This window comes from Triticum urartu, chromosome 6A (genome assembly GCF_056163025.1).
Source record: "Triticum urartu cultivar PI428250 chromosome 6A, HENAU_Tu73, whole genome shotgun sequence".
In the NCBI taxonomy this organism is placed as follows: domain Eukaryota; kingdom Viridiplantae; phylum Streptophyta; class Magnoliopsida; order Poales; family Poaceae; genus Triticum; species Triticum urartu.
The window spans coordinates 14,227,684-14,247,859 of record NC_141878.1 but is presented as its reverse complement, the minus strand read 5'-3'; the positions used below and the strand labels follow the sequence as shown (position 1 = coordinate 14,247,859).

Here is a 20,176-nt window from a genome sequence, read left to right as displayed (position 1 = left end):
GCGCGGGTGATCGACGGCGGTGAAGACGGGGACGGGGCGTGACGGACCGCTAAATCTAGACAAATCTCGAGGAAAATGGAGCTTGGAGGTCGAGCTTCGAGAGGAGAAAGTTTAAGTAGTGTGGCTCGAGCATTCCATCAAACACCTCATGTGCATAGGAGGTGAGCTAGAGCACCACAAACCCCTCCCCTCGCCGGCCAGAGAAAAACAGAGCACTGGAGTGCTCTGCTCGCGGGCGAGGGTATATATAGGCACCTCATTGGTCCCGGTTTGTGGTAAGAACCGGGACTAAAGGGGAGCCTTTGGTCCCGGTTCAGGCCACCAACCGGGACCAATGGTGGTGGGCCAGGAGCGAGGCCCATTGGTCCCGGTTCGTCCCACCAATCGGGACCAAAAGGTCCAGACGAACCGGGACCAATGGCCCACGTGGCCCGGCCGGCCCCCTGGGCTCACGAACCGGGACCAATGCCCACATTAGTCCCGGTTCTACACTGAACCGGGACTAATGGGCTGAGCCGGCCTGGACCATAGCCCTGTTTTCTACTAGTGATCATGCATGAAACAAAAAAAATACAATGTCATTTTTGTTTAAAAAAATCACAACGTCAAATCTATTACCCATGTCCTAAGTATACAAAAAAAATATTAAATATCACAAATTGAAAAAAAATTATAGGTTAAATTTCAAACAAATATGATGAATTATAACACATATAGATGACGGTGCCGAGCTTGGAATTGCAAGGTGATTCCATTTCAAAGGTGTGTTTGGATGTTTTAGACTACTTTTGTTTTCAAATCTCACGCAAATTTCACATCTTTGAAATGGGGGTGTGACCGAATAGAAGCCATCTCCCTCAAATGCCCCCCTCCCCCTGCCCCAACCAAAATCAAAAGGATGAATTTTAACAAAGTATGATATATTATACACAAGCTATTGAAATTACATGCAAACTACCCCAATTTAAGTATAAACTAAAATTAAATTAAACAGTGCACGGTAACCTCTTTGGCATGCCCGTCGAGGCCACTTGGCATGTCGTTGTTGTCATCGTTAGGGCGTTTGCAAAGGACCGGCCAGCCACGGTGACGCGCTCGCACCCAAGCCGCCCAGCCTCTGGCTGGCGTAGGTGTCATGCTTGGCGTAGGTGTCATGCTCCGACTCTGCGACGCCGAGTTAGAATAGCTCATGGCTGGTCCGGCTCCAGTGACAGGTGTCCCTCTTTGATATGGTCTTCAAGCGGTCCTCGGCCGAGGTTGGCGAGGACCTAGTCCGACGCCACTAGTGTTTTCGCGAAGGAGGCACAACGCCAATCGATCGGGATGAGGGGTTTGGAGCTATCAAACGATGATGTCGAGTTGCGCGACCTACGATTTAGGAACTAGTGGTCCAAGAGGGGCGTGCGACTTAGACGGAGAGGGGCGGGCATCATTGGATGGCCGGCTGGCGAAGCGATGAAGACCGTGGCTCATCCTTGACGCAACGTCCATTATAGACATCATGGTTACGTAGAGGGGACGAAGGCTCAACAGCAGTCGCCGAGCAACAACCACGCTGAGTCTTCTCCACATGTGCCTTCTTGCCCATCGCGGCTGGTGGTGGTGGACATCTGATATTTGGCTCGACTGTATATTAACGGTACGAAGGACAAAACAAATGGAATTTAGTTTATGATTCTTTTTTCTGAAAAAATATGAAGCTCGAAAGATACTACTTACATTGTTTTCCCTGGTAAATTTCACAACTTGTGGAATTTTGGATGACGTTGATGCAGAGGAACGAGTTCAGTGCGCACATGCGTGAGATTGGTGTGCTTTGCTGCCTTCGTTCCTCGGACGAGGCTTGCCTGCTCCTTCCCCGTGCTCCCATCCATGCTCCCACTTAATTCTACGGTTGTCTTTTTTTCTTTTTTCTTTCTAATCTAATCATCTACCCCTGATTTTAAGGGGGTGAGGCCGAGCCTTATTTTGTTCCAATCAAATCAAGCCACGTAGACGGAAGTACGGATGGGCACACGACGGGAAGCAGGCAAGTCTCGTTTGAGGAACGAAGGCAGCAGCACACCAATCTCACGCATGTGCGCACTGAACCCGCCGCCCCCACCGCCGGAAAGCTAACCCCGGCGCCGCCGCCGCCGCCATGCTCCGACTCCGCAGATGCATCCTCAGCCACCTCCTCTCTTCCCGATCCGCCTCTCCCATCTCCTCTCTCCCCCGCCTCCTCTCAACCACGGCGCCGGTGCCGCCCACTCCGGCAAGCCCCGCCTTCGCCGTCAAGGACTACCTTGTCGACGCCTGCGGCCTCACCCGAGCCCAGGCACTCAGCGGCTCCGCCAAGATCCCCCACCTCAAGTTCCCCTCTAATCCCGATGCCGTCCTCGCCTTCCTCTCCGGCCTCGGCCTCTCCGCCGCCGACGTCGCCGCCCTCGTCGCCAAGGACCCGCGGTTCCTCTGCGCCGGCATGGAGAGAACCCTGGCCCCCGTCGTCGCTGGGCTCACCGGGCTCGGCCTGTCACACCGTAAGATCGCGCGCCTCGTCTCGCTCGCCCCCGGCAACTTCCGCCACACATCCGTCGTCTCCAAGCTAGAGTACTACCTGCCGCTCTTCGGCTCCATTGACAACTTGCTCCGGCCGCTCAAACACGGCTCCGGCCTCCTCGACTCTGACCTCGAGACGGCGGTCAAGCCAAATGTCAAGCTCCTGAGAGAATGCGGGCTAGGTGCTCGTGACATTGCCAAGCTGCTCACCCGTGTACCAATGTTGCAGAGCTCCAAACCAGAGTGTGTCCTGGCGATGGTTGCGTGCGCCGAAGGTATAGGTGTGCCCCGTGGATCTCGGATGTTCAGGCAAGCGCTGCAGGCTGTCTCATACTTCAGCGAGGAGAAGCAGGGCCGGCCCATAGGCCGGGCAAACGGGGCGCCCGCCCTGGGCCCCCGGCAGGCAGGGGCCCCAGCCCAATTATTATTTCCTCTATAGTACTAGGAAGCCCAGAAAAACAACGAGAGTAAAGAGGGCTCGCTCAGCGTCGCTCTTTCCCGTGCTCCTCGTCTCCTCTACCCCAAATCCCATACTTCGAAAATAGCGCCGCCGTTCCTGAGCGTCTCCGATTCCTAGATCGCCGCCGTTCCGAGCGCCTCCGATTCCTAGATCGCCGCCGGCCATTAGTGGGGACTAAAGGCACAAATCGGGCTGTCCTTCCTTCTTCTATGTTCTGCTCGTTCCCCATTAGCTAGATGTTGGAGACTTGGAGATAGTACATGTTCTTCTTTTCCTCCTCCTCATAATCCTGTTCCTCCTTTCAATTAAGTAGATGTGCCCTCCAACGACTCCACATCTCTTCTTCTTATTTTATACTCTTCAGACTTCAGTGGATCTAAGTGTGAGTGCTCGGCAGTTAGGAGATTAGGGGAGCTCCTGAACTAGAGAAGGGGGGCAAATTATTCAGTTCATGGTGTTGTGTTCTCGTTCGTGCTGACTTCAACCTGTGGATCTGCTGATTTGGCCACCTACATCCACATTCAGGTGCCTTTTCTTCCCCGTTTTAATCATTTTATGCTGCTTGTTCTTGTTTATTGACATGTCCTCTGGAAAGTATTTATTTGGTAGTAACAAAAGGAAGAGAAAAAATCAAAAGAGGTAAAATCCCTAAAAGGATCACTTGGCAAAATTTTCAGACCTGGTAGTTCTTCTAGAGATCCCCTAGAATCAATTGGCCATAGCAAGTGTTGAAGAACAACCAGCTGACAAATGAAGTCTCCATTCAAATTTAGGAATACAAGCTATTGTGGAAAGCGAGCTTCTGCCGAACTACATCATTTCATTAGTTCACTTGATCGATAAATTAAATTGTACTATCAGTTTTAGAGTCCAAATTAAGAAGCTATGTACTGGATATTACTTTGCCTTTGAAATATAAAATATTTTGAGATTTTGAGTAAACAGGGGCCCTTATTGCTGTCTTGCCCCAGGGCCCCATATATCTATTGGCCGACCCTGAGGAGAAGATTGCTGCCAGAGTGGACTACTTGAAGAAGACGTTTAGGTGGTCAGATGCCGAGGTCGGCATTGCGGTGTCCAAGGCCCCGTCTCTTCTGAGGAGTTCAAAGAAGATGCTACAGCGCAGGTCCGAGTTCCTTATCTCTGAGGCGGGGCTTGGGCCAGCCTACATTGCTCATCGGCCGAATATGCTCGTTCTTGGCGTGGAGGTCCGGCTAAGACCCCGTTACTATGTTATGAAGTTTCTCAAGGAAAATAGATTGCTCAAGCGTGACCTAAGCTATAATACAATTGTCAAGGTCACCGAAAAGCTATTCTTGGAGAAGTTCGTATGCCCTCACAAGGAAGCTGCACCGCACCTTGCTGAAGACTATGCAACCGCTTGCAGAGGCAGAGTGCCTTCGAGATTCATATTTACATGAACCAACAAGCAGGAACATAGATTGCTAGAGCGCGAGTGGAACTGCTATCCAGCAGTCTTGGTGACTGAGAAGATTTTCATGGAAAAGTTTGTATGCCCTCACAAGGAAGCTGCCCCCACCTCGCCGAAGACTATGCTCAAACTTGTAGGGAAGTGCCTTCTAATATCAGAGTTACATGAGAATTCGTAACTTATGGCACAAAAATGTTTACACTATGTGTAGTGAGCTGGTAATCTCTGTCTGCGTTCATTGCCTGAGTGGATGTTGGTTGTCTGCTACTCCCTCCGTTCCGAATTACTTGTCTTAGATTTGTCTAGATACGGAGGTATCTAGCGCTAAAATGAGTCTAGATACATCCGTATCTAGACAAATCCAAGACAAGTAATTCGGAACGGAGGGAGTACATGCCAATTTAGCATCGCTGGGCCAGGTACATGCTAATTTAGCGTCGCTGGGCCTGAATGAAACTGATAATTTTATCGTGAGCCCTTGTATGTCCATTGCATCATTTAGTACAGAAGAAAGAATTACACTGCAATTAACCTGTCCATCTTGATGTCATATTGTCAAATGCTTTCAAATATATTAATGAAGAGTATATCTGCAGGCCCTATATGTTTATGTTCTCAATTGCCATTGCAGCTTAATCCTGGGTCAATCTATCTTTCCATGAAAAAAAGGTTCTAATTTTTGCCATGAAAATGATCTGAAGTCCCAAAATTGGCTGAATGTCCTTTTTCGTGGGAACAAATCTGGAATTAACGTGTTAGTCACTGCTGAGGTTGCAGTTTTGATCTAGTCTTTTGGTTGCTCCCTCTAGTTCTTCTAAGCTGAAACTCTTCATTCTTCCTGCAGTAGTTTTGTTTACAAGATATTAACTGTTGTGAAATCAGGTCATCGTTTATTAGTACTTTGTATCAGTTTTTTCATTTATTTTTGTCTTATATTCTTGGATAGCCTACTTGCTGATACTTTTTATAGGAGCATCTGATGTCAAAACTGAATACTTCAGTAGTTGGCCGGTAGCATTTGTTGACAGCCCACACTACGTAACGGATATTTCGAAGGCCCTTGTATTTGTACCGAAGACACAAATTGATGCTTGTATGGTATGGTGCCGAAAAACAGAGGGCATTTCATACACTATGAAGGAACTTATGTTAAGGTAATCTCCAAAAGGGTCATGGCATTACCATGTTAATCTCTGCCATACCTGTTAACTAATTTAATCCATATTAGCACTATTTATATATATGCAGTCACCTTTATCCATTGACATATATTTTTAGGGATAGTGAGGTGGATCTTATGTACCATCCTCTGTTTTATATTTTGAATTTTTAGATGCACTTTTATATTTGCTTTAGTTGTGTTGGTTACAATCTCTTCTGAAGACATGTAGGCTGGAATTGGGGAAAAGAGAATGAAGATGTCGAATACTATTACCTTAGCCAAAAGAGATTGTCCCAGACAGAGATGATATCTTAACCAAGCTTGATATTAACATTTAAGGTAATGCAGTATTTTTCTCAGTTATACTGAATGCCATCTCTTCTCTTTTAAGTTAAATCTCAGTTTAGGCACGCATGTACCATCTGTCAGATATAGTGTAGTTATAGAATGTTGCAGAATTTTGAACACAGAAATTGTAGACAAGCTGGTGTTCCTCAACTAAGAATCAAGTGTCTGTGAGGAGAGGATGGTGCACATTTATTTGTATGTTCCTGATGTTAGGCTGTGGAAATCGGAAGAAATGATATCTCGGCTGTGTGCTTGCAGTAACACAAAGGACATGGGCACATCCTATTATTGGCAAAGAGCTATGATTTGAAATGAAGATCAGTTGTGTGTCTCAATGCAATGAAGGTGAGGAGAAGGGGTCGTTTGATGAAAGAGGTGACTTGCCAGGTGATTATGAATTGATAAAACGGTACTTTCCTCAAGTAAGAATTGGCTGGGCAATAAAGAGGAGCATACTGACTAATTTACTGAATGTTATAAATTGATGGTGCTTTCTTCCTTCCAGGAGAAGATGTGATGAAACTGGATATAGATGCATAGTTCTTTCTTCTTTCCAGGAGATCGACCATGTATGGTGGCTGGGCCTTTGCTATATTACACGTGATTCTGAAGGCTTTGTTAGTTGATGATGCCCTGCAGCTTCCTTCATTAACAAGTATTTATAACCTGACGCATTCTGAATTTTGCAAGTTATGCAATCCTTCTCGTAGGGTCCTAGAGATTGTATTAAACTCTAGATATGTTACCCTTGGTGCATGTATTGTTCTATGGTTGTGTAATTGCTATTGCTTTCGAGTCATCATTAGCAAATGTTCCGACTAGAACATGTTTTTCTTTTGCACTGCAACAGGATTGGAAGTTGTGCTCTGAACTTTTCTTTTGTACACTGGGAAACTTCTTGTGTTTTAAAATGGTCTTTAATTTTACTCTACCTCTATGAGCACTGCTGCGGAATGGGTTATTGAATATTTGGGCAGCAAAGCTGCTGCTCAGTCAACAGTTGAATTTAGTACCAGCTAAAGTTTGCAATTTCTTATTATTTTTAATAGAAAAGCCGCAAATGCTCAAGGAGCTATGTAACCAGTGAATTTTATTAAGTCAACCATGCATTCCATAAAAAAAAACCGGAGTTGATAATTGGATGTAAGCAATTAGATGTGGAATGAGCTAATTGATTTGCCCTGATTTTACTCTACCTTTCTCCTACTGAATTTTGCAAGTTATGCAATCCTTCTTGTATTGTCCTAGAGACTGTATGTTGTAAACTCACTTCTTGTAATTACTGTGTCCTTTTGAGACTTCAGCAAATGTTCAGACTAAACTTGGTATATGTTAATTCTACTTGAAAATGTGAATAAGGCAAAATAAGCAGTGAGTTGACTTACACAATTAACTTAGTTGCAGCCAAAATCAGGGTAATAAACAAATGTTGTTTAGCAAGCCATATCGAGCCAAATACAGTGAAAATTTGGTGTCCTGTTTGGGAAAAGCTAAATGGTGTTAGTTTCTGCTCAAGTATCAACACTGAACTTGATACTTCATGATAATTTGCATCCACACTAGAACATGTTTTTCTTTTGGACTGCTCTAGGATAGGAAGTCGTGCTCTGAACTTTTCTTTTGTACATTGGGAAACTTCTGGTGTTATAAAATGGTCTTTGTTTTTACTCTACCTCTATGAGCACTGCTGCGGAGTGGGTTATTGAAATATGTGGGCAACGAAGCTGCTGCTCAGTGTGCAATTTCTTATTATTTTTATAGAAAAGCTGCAAATGCTCAAGGAGCTATGTAACCCTTGATTTTTATTAAGTCAACATTCCATAAAAAACAAGTTTGGAGTTGATAATCAGATGTAAAAACAAATTTCTCTGTTTTCCGTTAAGATTTATGCCATGTAAGCAGTTAAGACATGTAAGCAGTTAGATGTGGAATTCAAAGCCGCTAGCTAATTGATGGTAGTTTACTCAGACTAATATTTAGTTCGCCTTCCTCTGTTGGTCTTACTAGAGCTTTTCTTTAATGGAAACAGACTTAAAAGAGCCTTTTATGTGTAGGAACAAAGTTCAGCAAGCTAACTAAGTATAAGTATGCATGTTATTCGCCCTCCGATGTGCATGGTTACTTAATCTATCGGCATATTTAACAATTTTTGTGCACATTATGTTTTGCTTCCATGCTTTGTGCGGCATTAACCTGCACTTCTTTTTCAATTTCCTCATAACAAGTAAACACCTTTTTGACTAGGTGTTGTTTTTCTTGCTTATGTTAAGCTCTACTACGTATGTTTACACCCTTTTTTGTGTGATTTTCAGGCTGTGGCTGCATACCTTTCTGAAACCCTGAGCAGTTTCTGCAGTAGGAGATAAATACTTTGCCGCCTAATTCTACTTGGAGAGGCTTTTGTTTCCCTGGTTTCTCTCAGATAAATGAGAAGCAGGAACAAGTTAAATATGCACTTTTTGGTAGGACTACTGATGAGAGAACGATGCAGCAATATGAGAGCAACGGTACTGATTCTGTGGATGGTCTGAGATCCGGCAATATATGATAGCAAAGGACTGGAGGCACCGCTGAAGTTGGGCTGGATTGCACCGCCGCAGACGCAAGGTTGCTTGATCTGGTTTCAAGTTTCAGCCATGGCGGCGCGAGCTTACTCGACGCACTCTGAAGATGGCAGGGGAAGATCAGCGTCGTACAATCAAGCGCCGCTATCTGGGGTCAGTTGTCAGCGGTTTGGGAGGTGAGGAAGATGAGATGAAGATGTAACGGCTGGGCCTTTTTTCGAACCCTATCTGCCTGCTGGCTGTTGTCTGGTGGGTTTCATTTCTGTTGGAGGAACATTGTATGGTTGTTGGTATCTGTACAAAAAGAGAAACGAATTTGTATCCATTAAATATTCAAATTTGTATTTGATTTTTGGAGGGTTTTTTAACACACTACAACCGCAGATGCTCATGTATACTCATCCCTATGAACGCACATACATGCCCTATCTCTATGAGCATCTCTGAGATATTGAGATGGCACAACATCCTAAGATTGACGAAGTCATCACAAGCGCCTCGTAATTGACGGAACTGTTTCCTTCCACTGAATGAACACTGCCGGAACACCAGAAATAAATTCAATAAACATGCGAGCACCAATACCAAGTGTAGGACTTCAACCCCGGTTGGACGGTTCCACCATGCCGAATCTAACCATCTGAGCTATGCCTGGTTTGCTTGATTTTTGAAGTTGAGTGTATATCATGTTTGTATTTTAATTCGATGACGGGTGGCATGCACTAGTAGAAAATAAGGCTTTCATTCGGGCCAGATAAGCCCATTAGTCTCGGTACATTCATGAACCGGGACTAATGTGAGCATTGGTCCCGGTTCATGCGGTTAAAGGCATTAGTCCCGGTTCAAATGAGCCCTTTAGTCCCGGTTTGAGACACGAACCAGGACTAAAGGGTGCGATGCCCTTTAGTCCCGGTTCGTATCTCAAACCGGGACTAAAGATTAGACATTTAGTCCCGGTTTGGGACACGAACCGGGACTAAAGGTCCCATTTTCATACTCTACCCCCCCCCCCCCCCCCCCGCCCCGATCGTCTTTTCAGTTTGGTAAAAAGCAAAAGAAAATGATAAAAACTTCAAAAAATAAAATTCTTTGAGATGTAGTTATGTTACTACACCTACTAGTTAGAAAAATAAAAAACTTAAATTTGGATATGTTTTGCAAAAAGTGCCATGAAAAAGTAAAACTGCTATAACTTTTGCATATGATGTCGAAAAAAACGTATAATATATCAAAATGCTCTACACAAAAATCCGCATCCGATTTTGACAGCCGTAGGCCTGTTTGCAAAATTTTTAAATCCTCAAACTCTAAAAGGAAAAAAAAGTTATGCTCAAATTTCAGTTTTTTTGAATTTTAGTTAAATCTGGTCAAACTACTTATTCAGGAAGTATTAGTGTTACTAAATAATTATTCAAAAATATTAGTGTTACTAAATAATTATTACAGTTTTTTGAATTTTGGTCAAATCTGGTCAAACTATGGTCAAACTATGGTCAAACTACTTATTCAAGAAATATTAGTGTTACTAAATAATTATTTCATTTTTTTGAATTTTGGTCAAATCTGGTCAAACTACTTATTTAAGAAATATTTGTGTTACTAAATAATTATTGTTTTTTAGAATAATAGTTTCAAACTCAAACAGTGAAACGTGTGACTTCATGCTCAAGCTAAACTCCTGAGAGTTAATAGGATTGACATCTTACTATTGTCAGAAAAACAACAAGTGCAGACTTGAAAACAAGGGGGAATAGAACCCGAAAGTTAAGCGTGCTCAGGTTGGAGTAATGAGAGGATGGGTAAGCGGCGGGGAAGTTAGATAATTTGGAATGATGAGGGGTGATTAGAGATTAGAGGTTAAATAGAGCAGTGACGAGGGGTGATTAGAGATTAAATTGGAAAAATAATTCAGAAATTGAAAAAAAATAAAAAAATTCAATTTTTCCGTAAAAATACCTTTAGTACCGGTTGGTGTTACCAACCGGGACTAAAGATGGAGCTCCAGACAGAGGCCACGTGAACGGCCTTTTAGTCCCTCTAGAATCAGGACAAATGGCCCTTTTCTACTAGTGACGTATGGGGCTTTGTAGAAGAAAACCTTCCAGCCGAAAAGATTTAATGTACTAACTATATAATGTTTCTTTTTGTATTGTACCACTATTCCCGTTTCCCTATTTCCAAATCTATATAGTGTAATAATTATACAAAATTTGAAGCAAAAAAGTTAATGATAAATGAAAAAATATTATTCGTTGGGTTCATGACACTCTATCCCTAGTCCGCGAGCCTTGTAGGAAAACCTCATATCCATCCAGATCTTCCAAATGGTGATGCTTCGTGGGTCGCTCCCTTAGCAGCACAGGAGCCCCCCCCCCCCCCCTGCCACTCGTGAGTTGGCTTATGTCGTATAGATTTGTTTAGTTGCTATGGTGCCCGCCCAGATCTCCTTCACATGGCTCTTGTGTGACAATAATGACGATACTAAGTGGTGGTTTGTGTTCTTCTATTGAAGTCGGAGCTTCCTTTTTCATCGTAGGTCAAAAAATTGCCGCTACTATGGGGTTCTTTGGATTTTTTTCGAAAGCGAATACGTTGATGTTGTCCTGGTGTCGATGTTTGTCGTTTCTTCAACGTGTGTTCGGGTCTGAATTTCCCCTGTTCCGTTGTGGACCGGGAGTGGTTTTTCGTCATCATTTTCCTTATTAAGCAGCTAACTCTCTACCACCGTGGAACTTCCGTCTCGCTTGTCGGCCCAAAAAAATGCCATGAATTATGTTTGTTCGATATTCTAGTTGTGGAACAACTTTTTTTTTAAACTGTCGTGGAACAATTTTTTGTAACATTTTAAACGCGCCGTGTATCTATCCATATTCCATACTGTGAAAACAATCTTGGGAAGTTATTTTGGGTTCTGGTGTTGTGTGGTTGGAAATAGGCCGTTGGATGTTATTTGAGTGGCAGGGATTGAATGGAGCTCAGCCAAGTTCAGTTTCATTTCAGAATCCCCGTCCACCACTCGAATACCCCACGTCCAACGCCACTCGAATTCCCCACCGCCGCCGCCGCCGTCGCGGCGTCATGCTCCTCCTCCGGCAGCGCGTCCTCTCCCATCTCCTCTCCGGCGCGCCCTCTCCTTCCACCTCCCCACTCCTCTCCCTCCACCGCCTGCTCTCCGCCGCCGCCACCGCCGCGCCCGCCGTTTCCCCGAACCCTAGCTTCGCCGTGGAGGAGTACCTCGTCTCCACCTGCGGCCTCACCCGTGCCCAGGCACTCAAGGCCTCCGCCAAGCTCCCCCACCTCAAGTCCCCCGCCAACCCCGACGCCGTCCTCTCCTTCCTCGCCGGCCTCGGCCTCTCCGGCGCTGATGTCGCGGCCGTCGTCGCCAAGGACCCGCGGTTCCTCTGCGCCGGCGTGGAGAGAACCCTGGCCCCCGTCGTCGCTGGGCTCACCGGGCTCGGCCTGTCACACCGTAAGATCGCGCGCCTCGTCTCGCTCGCCCCCGGCAACTTCCGCCACACATCCGTCGTCTCCAAGCTAGAGTACTACCTGCCGCTCTTCGGCTCCATTGACAACTTGCTCCGGCCCCTCAAACACTGCTCTGGCTTCCTCGGCTCCCACCTCGAGAGGGTGGTCAAGCCCAATGTCAAGCTCCTAGCAGAGTGCGGGCTAGGTGCTAGCGATGTTGCTAAGCTGTTCATCCGTGAGCCAAGGATGATTAGCGCCAAACCAGGGCGTGTCCTGGCGATGGTTGCGTGCACCGAACGTCTAGGTGTGCCCCGTGACTCTGGAATGTTCAGGCAAGCGCTGCACACTGTCTCATGCTTCAGCGAGGACAAGATCGCTGCCAAAGTGGACTACTTGAAGAGGACACTTAGGTGGTCAGATACCGAGGTTGGCATTGCTGTGTCCAAGGCTCCGGTTTTGCTGACAAGATCAAATGGCGTGCTGCAGCGTATGTCAGACTTCCTGATCTCTGAGGTGGGGTTGGAGCCGGCCTACATTGCTCATCGTCCCGCTATGCTCACTTGCAGCCTGGAGGGACGGCTCAGGCCCCGCTACTATGTTATGAGGTTTCTTAAGGAAAGTGGATTGCTAAATCATGACAGAGACTACTATAGTATGGTGGTGGTCCGCGAGAAGGTATTTGTCGAGAAGTTCATATGCCCTCACAATCAAGCTGCACCTCACCTTGCTGAAGACTATGCAGCTGCTTGCACAGGGCAGGTGCCTGCTACATTCACATTTACATGAACCAAGAAGCAGGAAAATGGATTGCTAGAGCGCGAGTGGAACTACTATTCAGCAGTCTTGGTTACTGGGAAAAATTTCATGGAAAAGTTGGTATGCCCATACAAGGAAGCTGCCCCCACCTTGCCAAAACCTATGCTGCCAGTTGTAAGGGAAGTGCCTTCTAGTTTCAGATTTACAAGACCAATAATGGGCTATGTGAATTTGTAACTACGTATGTCTACGTGCAGTGAGCTGGTAATTTTCGTCTCAGTGTTCTATGCCTAACTAGATGTTGTTGTTTGTCTGCTATAGTATGTCTGGTACATGTTAATTAAGTGTCGCCAATCCTGGATGAAACTGATAATTTCATTTTAGAGTGCTTGTATGTCCATTACATGATTTGGTAGAGAAGAACTAAGAGAGTGTGACATCAGGGCATTCACCTGTTCATTGTGATGTCATATTGTCAGGGCATTCTGCAAATGCTTTCAAATATATTAATGAAGAGTATATCTGCATGCCTTATATGTTTATGTTCTCAATTGCCATTTCAGCTTTCAATGCAATCCTGAGTCAATCTATCTTTCCATGAAAAAAGGTTCTCTTTTTTGCCATGAAGATGATATGAAGCCCCAAAATTCGTTAAACATCTTTTTTGGTGGAAACAAATCTGGAATTAACGTGTTAGTCACTGTTGAGGTTGCAGTTTTGATCTAGTCTGTTTATTTGCTTCCTCTAAGCTGAAACTCTTCATTCTTCCTGCAGTAGCTTTGTTTGTAAGATATTAACTGTTGTGAAAGCAGGTCATTGTTTACTAGTAGTTTGTATCAGTTTTTTCGTTTATTTTTCTCTTATATTCTTGGATGGCTACTCGCTGATGCTTTTCCTCGGAGCGTCTTTTGTCAAAACTGAATACTTCAGTAGTTGGCTAGTAGCATTTTGTTGGCAGCCCACCCATCTAGCACTACTTAACAGATATTTCAAAGACCCTTGTATTTGTAGCGGATACACAAAATGATGCTTGTATGGTATGGTTCCGAAAAACAGAGTGCATTTCATACACTATGAAGGAACTTATGTTAAGGTAATCTTAAAAAGGGTCATGACATTACCATGTTATTCTCTGCCATACTTGTTAACTATTTTTATTCCATATTAGCACTATTTATATAGATGCTAGGAGATCTTTATGCCTTGGCATATTTTTGTAGGGATCTTATGTACCATCCTCTGTTTTATATTTTTGCATTTTTAGATGCTCTTCTATATTTGCTTCAGTTGTGTTGGTTACAATCTCTTCTGAAGACATGTAGGCAGGAATTGGAGAAAAGAGAATGAAGATGTCGAAGATTGTTACCTTAGCAAAGAGATGGTACCAGAGATGATATCTTAACCAAGCTTGGTCTTAACATTTAAGAGAATGCAGTATTTTTTTCTCAGTTACAGTGAATGTCATCTTTTCGTACACTTTTTTCAGTTAAATCTCAGTCTAGGCATGCAAGTACTAGCTGTCAGATTGTCAGCGTAGTTAAAGAATCTTGGAGAATTGCAAACACAGAAATTGTAGACATGCTTGTCTACCTCAAATTAAGAATCAAGATGTGTGAGGAGAGGATGGTGAACATATGTTAGGCTGTAGAAATTGGAATAAATGAGATCTCAGCTGTGTGCTTGCAGTAACACAAAGGAGATGGGCACATGCTATTATTGGCGCAGAGCTCTGATTTGAAATGAAGATCAGTTGTGTGTCTCTTCTCTAGTGCCTAGTTTAGCCTGTGGGAATTATACAAATAATATTAATGCAATTAAGGCGAGGGGAAGGGGTCTATTAAGGAACGAGGTGACTTGCCAAGTGAGTATGATTCTTTTTAAAGTAGTTTCCTTGAGTAAGAATTGGCTGGGCAAGCATGACTGATTTACTGAATGTTGTAGATTGATGTGGCTTTCTTACTTTCTTGAGAAGAAGTGATGAAACTAGATATAGATGCTTAGTTCTTTCTTCTTCTTTCAGGAGATCAGCCAAGCATGGTGGCTGGGGATTTGCTATACTACACATGATTCTGAAGGCTCTGTTAGTTGATGATGCCTGAGACTTCCTTCAGTTACAAGTATTTATTCAAGTGTTGATGATGCCTTTCTCCTTCTGAATTTTACAAGTTGTGCAATCCTTCTGAACCTGATACTTGCATGATAATTTACTTTCACACTAGAACATTTTCTTTTTCGCTTACTCTGGGATAGGAACTTGTGCTCTAAACTTTCTTTTGTACACAGGGAAACTTCTAGTGTTATCAAATGGTCTTTGCTTTTACTCCACCTCTATGAGCACTGTTGCCGAAGAATGGGTTATTGAAAATATTTGGGCAAAGAAGCTGCTGTTCAGTCGATGGTTGAATTTAGCACCAGCTAGTGCTGCAATTGCTTATTATTTTAATAGAAAGCCACAAATGATCGAGGCGCTATGCAGTATGTGAATTATGTGTTTTCATCTTCATCTATACAGTTTTATTGAGTCAACCATGCATGCCATCACTTTTTTCTGGAGTTGATAATCGAATGTAAACAAACATATTTCTCTGTTTTCCATCCATATATTTGCCATGTAAGCAATTAGATGTGGAATTTAAAGCCGCTAGCTAATTGATGGTGATTTACTCAGACTAATATATAGTTTGTCCTTTCTTTTGGTCTTACCAGAGCTTTCCTTTAACGGAAACAGTCATAATAGAGCTTTTTATGTGTAAGGAATTTGGTGTATGGACGCAAGCAGAGGGCAGTTATGAATAAAGTTCAGCAAGCTAACTGGTACGAATAAAGCTATGTTGTTATTCACCCTCCATTTGCTTGTTATGCTTCATGCAGACCGCGGCCAGGCTTCCACATTATGCTCTGCTTCCATGCTTTGTAGGCTCCTGTGGGCATTGACATGCACTTGCACTTCCTCATGACAAGTTGACACCTCCTTTGACTAGGTATGCGCTGAAGTTTATTCCCTTTTTTCTGCGATTTCCAGGCTGTGGCTGCATACCTTATTGAAACCCTGAGCAATTTCTGCAGTACAAGTGTGGAGTGGTAATTGATATTTAGGGTGGGAACAAGTTAAATATGCACTCTTCCTAAGACTTGAGGATGATGCAGCAATGTATCATTCATAGTATTGATTCTGAGGATGCTCTGAGATCTGGCAATACAAACGCAAGGGGCCGAAGGCACTGCTGCGGTCAGGCTGGATTATACCGCTGCAGACGCAAGCTTACATGATCGCTGGAGGAGAGAAATGGTTTCAGCCGTGGCACGCGAGATTACTCGACTCTCTATTAAGACGGCGGGGGAAGATCAGTGTCGCCGTCCAATCAAGCGTCGCTAGCTGGGGAAGTTGGCAGCAGTCTGGGAGCTGAGGAAGATGAGATGATCGTGTAATGGCTGGGCTTTTTCGAACCCTATCTGAAGATGGTTAGAAACTATGTGTAAAACCTGCTCTGTTTCTGTTGGAGGAACAGTTAAGACCATGCTGATTCATTAACATTGGTGACCATCATCTGGTTGGTAGTACCTGTAAAAAAGAATTCCCCGAGCGCGTGCCTAGAGGCATCATCTAGGTGCCCCTCCCCTTTTGGCCGACATCATCTGGAGACCAATGTCCTCTTGCCAGGGCAGAGCATACAAATCTCCTGGTGTGGCCCTTGTGCGGCCACAATGAAGGTGACGACTGAATTGTGTGTCTTCTGCTGAATTTGAAGCTTTTTTTTTGTTTTATGTCACACTCTAGCGACGGCCTGGTGCCATTTCTAAGTTTTTTTTTCATTGTTGGCAACCTATGACAAATCCCGTTCGTTGAGAGCGATGACGATGATGTTGACGTTTGTCACTTGTTGTAGCGTGTGTTCGACTTCAGATTAACCATGTCGTTGTGATTGGGTAGTTTATTTCCATCGATTTTTATTAACTAGGCAACTACCTTCTTATAATACAACGGAACAATGGCCGGAGCTGAGCGGGCTGCAATCACGACGGTGTTGCAATCAATGCTCGTTGCCATGGCCGCCCGCAACTGGTTGCGCTGCTCTCCATGGCCGCTGCATCAGATTTTTGCTACAACCATGTAATTTTGCTTGAACCAACCCATATTTTTGCTACCACCCACTCACCCCCACCCTCCCTCCCCAAAATCTGTTACCACGGTGATTTTTGTTGGAACCAGCGAACCATTTTGCTACATTCGTTTTTGCTTTTGTTACTACCGGTGTTTTATTGATTTTTGCTACATCCATCTCCATGACAATGTTTGTTTTTCCAATCGATTTTTGCTACAACCATGCTCTGATTTTGCTGGAACTAACCATGTTTTTGCTACAACCCTTTGCTGCATTTATGTTTTTTTGCTAGAACCATAATCTGATTTTGCTGGAACCATGTAATTTCTTTGCGACAAGCATATTTGAAAGGATCGATATGGTTGACTAGAGGGGGGGGGGGGGGGGGGGGGTGTGAATAGGCAACTAACAATTTTAAACTTTTCTCTACCAAATTAAACTTTGCATCAAAGTAGGTTGTCTAGATGTGCAACTAGGTGAGCAACCTATATGATGCAATAACAACAAACAAGCAAGCAAGAGAAGTAACACTAAAGAGCTTGCACAAGTAAAGGTAAGAAATAACCAAGAGTGCATCCGGTGAAGACGAGGATGTGTTACCGAAGTTCCTTCCTTTTGAGGGGAAGTACGTCTCCGTTAGAGCGGTGTGGAGGCACAATGCTCCCGAAGAAGCCACTAGGGCCACCGTATTCTCCTCACGCCCTCACACAATGCGAGATGCCGTGATTCCACTATTGGTGCCCTTGAAGGCGACGACCGGACCTTTACAAATAAGGTTGGGGCAATCTCCACAACTTAATCAGAGGCTCCCAACAATACCACGAAGCTTGACCACGATGGACTATGGCTCCGTGGTGACCTCAACCGTCTAGGGTGCTCAAACACCCAAGAGTAACAAGATCCGCTAGGGATAGGTGGGGAAATCGAAAATCTCTTGGTGGAAGTGTAGATCGGGGCCTTCTCAACCACTCCCGAGCAAATCAACAAGTTTGATTGGCTAGAGAGATAGATCGGACGAAAATGGAGCTTAGAGCATTAATGGAGCTTGAGGGGGAAGAGGTAAGTCAACGGGGAAGAAGGGGACCCCCTTTTATAGTGGGGGCAACAATCCAACCGTTGCCCCACTAAACAGCCCCGCAGAGGGCGGTAGTACCGCTTGGGGGGCGGTACTACTGCTGAGCCAGCGGTACTGCCGCTCCAACTAGCGATACTGCCGCGAAGAGGAGAGACGCAGGGACCTGGTCCCAGAGCGGTACTGCTGCAGTGGAAAGGGCGGTACTACCGCCTCTACTGCCGCAACTAGTGCCGCAAAACCCGACACGAGAAAAAGAGCCCTCGAGTCGAGGCGGTAGGAGCCAGACAGGCCAGCGGTAGTACAGCTGCGGAGTCACCGGCGGTACTACCACTGCGGAGCTGTACTGCCGCTTGTGACCCCTCAGCGGTACTACCGCTGGGTAGCACGGTACTACTGCTGGGACCCAGATAAGAGAGAGAAGATCTCTCCAACGAAGCTGAAGTCGAGGCGGTAGGGCCAGGCAGGCCAGCGATAGTACAGCTGCGGAGTCACCGGCGGTACTACCGCTGCGGAGCGGTACTGCCGCTTGTGACCCCTTAGCGGTACTACCGCTGGGTAGCACGGTACTACCGCCGGGACCCAGACAAGACACACAAGAGAGAAAAGATCTCTCCATCGAAGCGGAAGAGCTCTGAAGGTGAGAAGCAGATGTGTACGTGTTGATTCCACCCAAGCAATACCCCAGCGGACCCCCTCTTGATAGTACGGTGCCCTCTACGCAACTAGTGTTGGGGATCGTAGCAATAATTCAAAAAAATTCTACGCATCACCAAGATCAATCTATGAAGATACTAGCAACGAGAGAGAAGGAGTGCATCTTCATACCCTTGAAGATCGCTAAGCAGAAGCGTTCAAGTGAGCGGGATTGATGGAGTCGTACTCGTTGTGATCTAAATCACCGATGATCCTAGCGCCGAACGGACGGCACCTCCGCGTTCAACACACGTACGGTTGGGAGAGACGTCTCCTCCGTCTTGATCCAGCAAAGGAAGGAGAGGTTGACGGAGATCCAGCAGCACAACGGCGTGGTGGTGGAAGTAGCGGGATCCCGGCAGGGCTTCGCCAAGCACAAGCGGGGAGGAAGATGTGTCACGGGAGGGAGGGAGGCGCCAGGGCTTCAGGGTTGGCTGCCCTCCCTCCCCTCCACTATATATAGGGGCCTACGGGGCGCCGGCCCCTTGTAGATCCCATCTAGGGAGGGGGCGGCAGCCCTAGGGGTGGCTTGGCCTCCAAGCCAAGTGGAGGCGCCCCCACCCCTTAGGGTTTCCAACCCTAGGCGCATGGGAGTCCCAAGGGGGGCGCACCAGCCCACCAGGGGCTGGTTCCCACGTCCCTTCAGCCCATGTGGCCCTCCGGGATAGGTGGCCCCACCCGGTGGACCCCCGGGACCCTTCCGGTGGTCCCGGTACAATACCGATGACCCCCGAAACTTTCCCGGTGGCCGAAACTGGACTTCCTATATACAAATCTTTACCTCCGGACCATTCCAGAACTCCTCGTGATGTCCGGGATCTCATCCGGGACTCTGAACAACTTTCGGTTTACCGCATACTAATATCTCTACAACCCTAGTGTCACCGAACCTTAAGTGTGTAGACCCTACGGGTTCGGGAACCATGAAGACATGACCGAGACAACTCTCCGCCAATAACCAACAGCGGGATCTAGATACCCATGTTGGCTCCCACATGTTCCACGATGATCTCATTGAATGAACCACGATGTCGAGGATTCAATCAATCCCGTATTCAATTCCCATTGTCTATCGGTACGATACTTGCCCGAGATTCGATCGTCGGTATCCCGATACCTCATTCAATCTCGTTACCGGCAATTCTCTTTACTCCTTTCGTAACACATCATCCCGTGATCAACTCCTTGGTCACATTGTGCACATTATGATGATGTCCTACCGAGTGGGCCCAGAGATACCTTTCTGTTACACGGAGTGACAAATCCCAGTCTCGATTCGTGCCAACCCAACAGACACTTTCGGAGATACCCGCAGTGCACCTTTATAGCCACCCAGTTACGTTGTGACGTTTGGTACACCCAAAGCATTCCTACGGTATCCGGGAGTTGCACAATCTCATGGTCTAAGGAAATGATACTTGACATTAAAAAAGCTTTAGCATATGAACTACACGATCTTGTGCTAGGCTTAGGATTGGGTCTTGTCCATCACATCATTCTCCTAATGATGTGATCCCGTCATCAATGACATCCAATGTCCATGGTCAGGAAACCGTAATCATCTATTGATCAACGAGCTA

The 20,176-nt window shown here is 45.5% G+C and overlaps 2 protein-coding genes and 1 long non-coding RNA gene across 4 annotated transcripts; all 3 read left to right on the top strand.

Annotated features, from left to right (window-relative positions):
- Positions 1-2,066: 2,066 nt before the first annotated feature.
- Positions 2,067-4,709, top strand: LOC125516819 (uncharacterized). The gene is made up of 2 exons (XM_087527063.1): positions 2,067-2,908; positions 4,006-4,709. Exons 1-2 carry the CDS (start codon positions 2,141-2,143, stop codon positions 4,417-4,419), a joined length of 1,182 nt encoding a protein of 393 aa, XP_087383189.1. The 5' UTR covers positions 2,067-2,140; the 3' UTR covers positions 4,420-4,709.
- A 110-nt stretch (positions 4,710-4,819) lies between these two features.
- LOC147963214 (uncharacterized) lies at positions 4,820-8,852 on the top strand. The gene is made up of 5 exons (XR_015608443.1): positions 4,820-5,584; positions 5,814-5,931; positions 6,199-6,327; positions 6,446-6,595; positions 8,253-8,852. It is a non-coding gene; the product is annotated as an uncharacterized LOC147963214 (long non-coding RNA).
- Positions 8,853-11,542: 2,690 nt separating this feature from the next.
- On the top strand, positions 11,543-16,490 carry LOC125513936 (transcription termination factor MTERF15, mitochondrial). 2 transcript variants are annotated; one of them, XM_048679171.2, is made up of 4 exons: positions 11,543-12,644; positions 12,712-15,539; positions 15,643-15,706; positions 15,792-16,490. In XM_048679171.2, exons 1-2 carry the CDS (start codon positions 11,583-11,585, stop codon positions 12,781-12,783), a joined length of 1,134 nt encoding a protein of 377 aa, XP_048535128.2. In that variant the 5' UTR covers positions 11,543-11,582; the 3' UTR covers positions 12,784-15,539; positions 15,643-15,706; positions 15,792-16,490. The 2 variants fall into 2 exon arrangements, with proteins under 2 accessions (XP_048535128.2, XP_048535112.2); XM_048679155.2 differs by having other exon boundaries at positions 11,543-15,539.
- Positions 16,491-20,176: the final 3,686 nt, after the last annotated feature.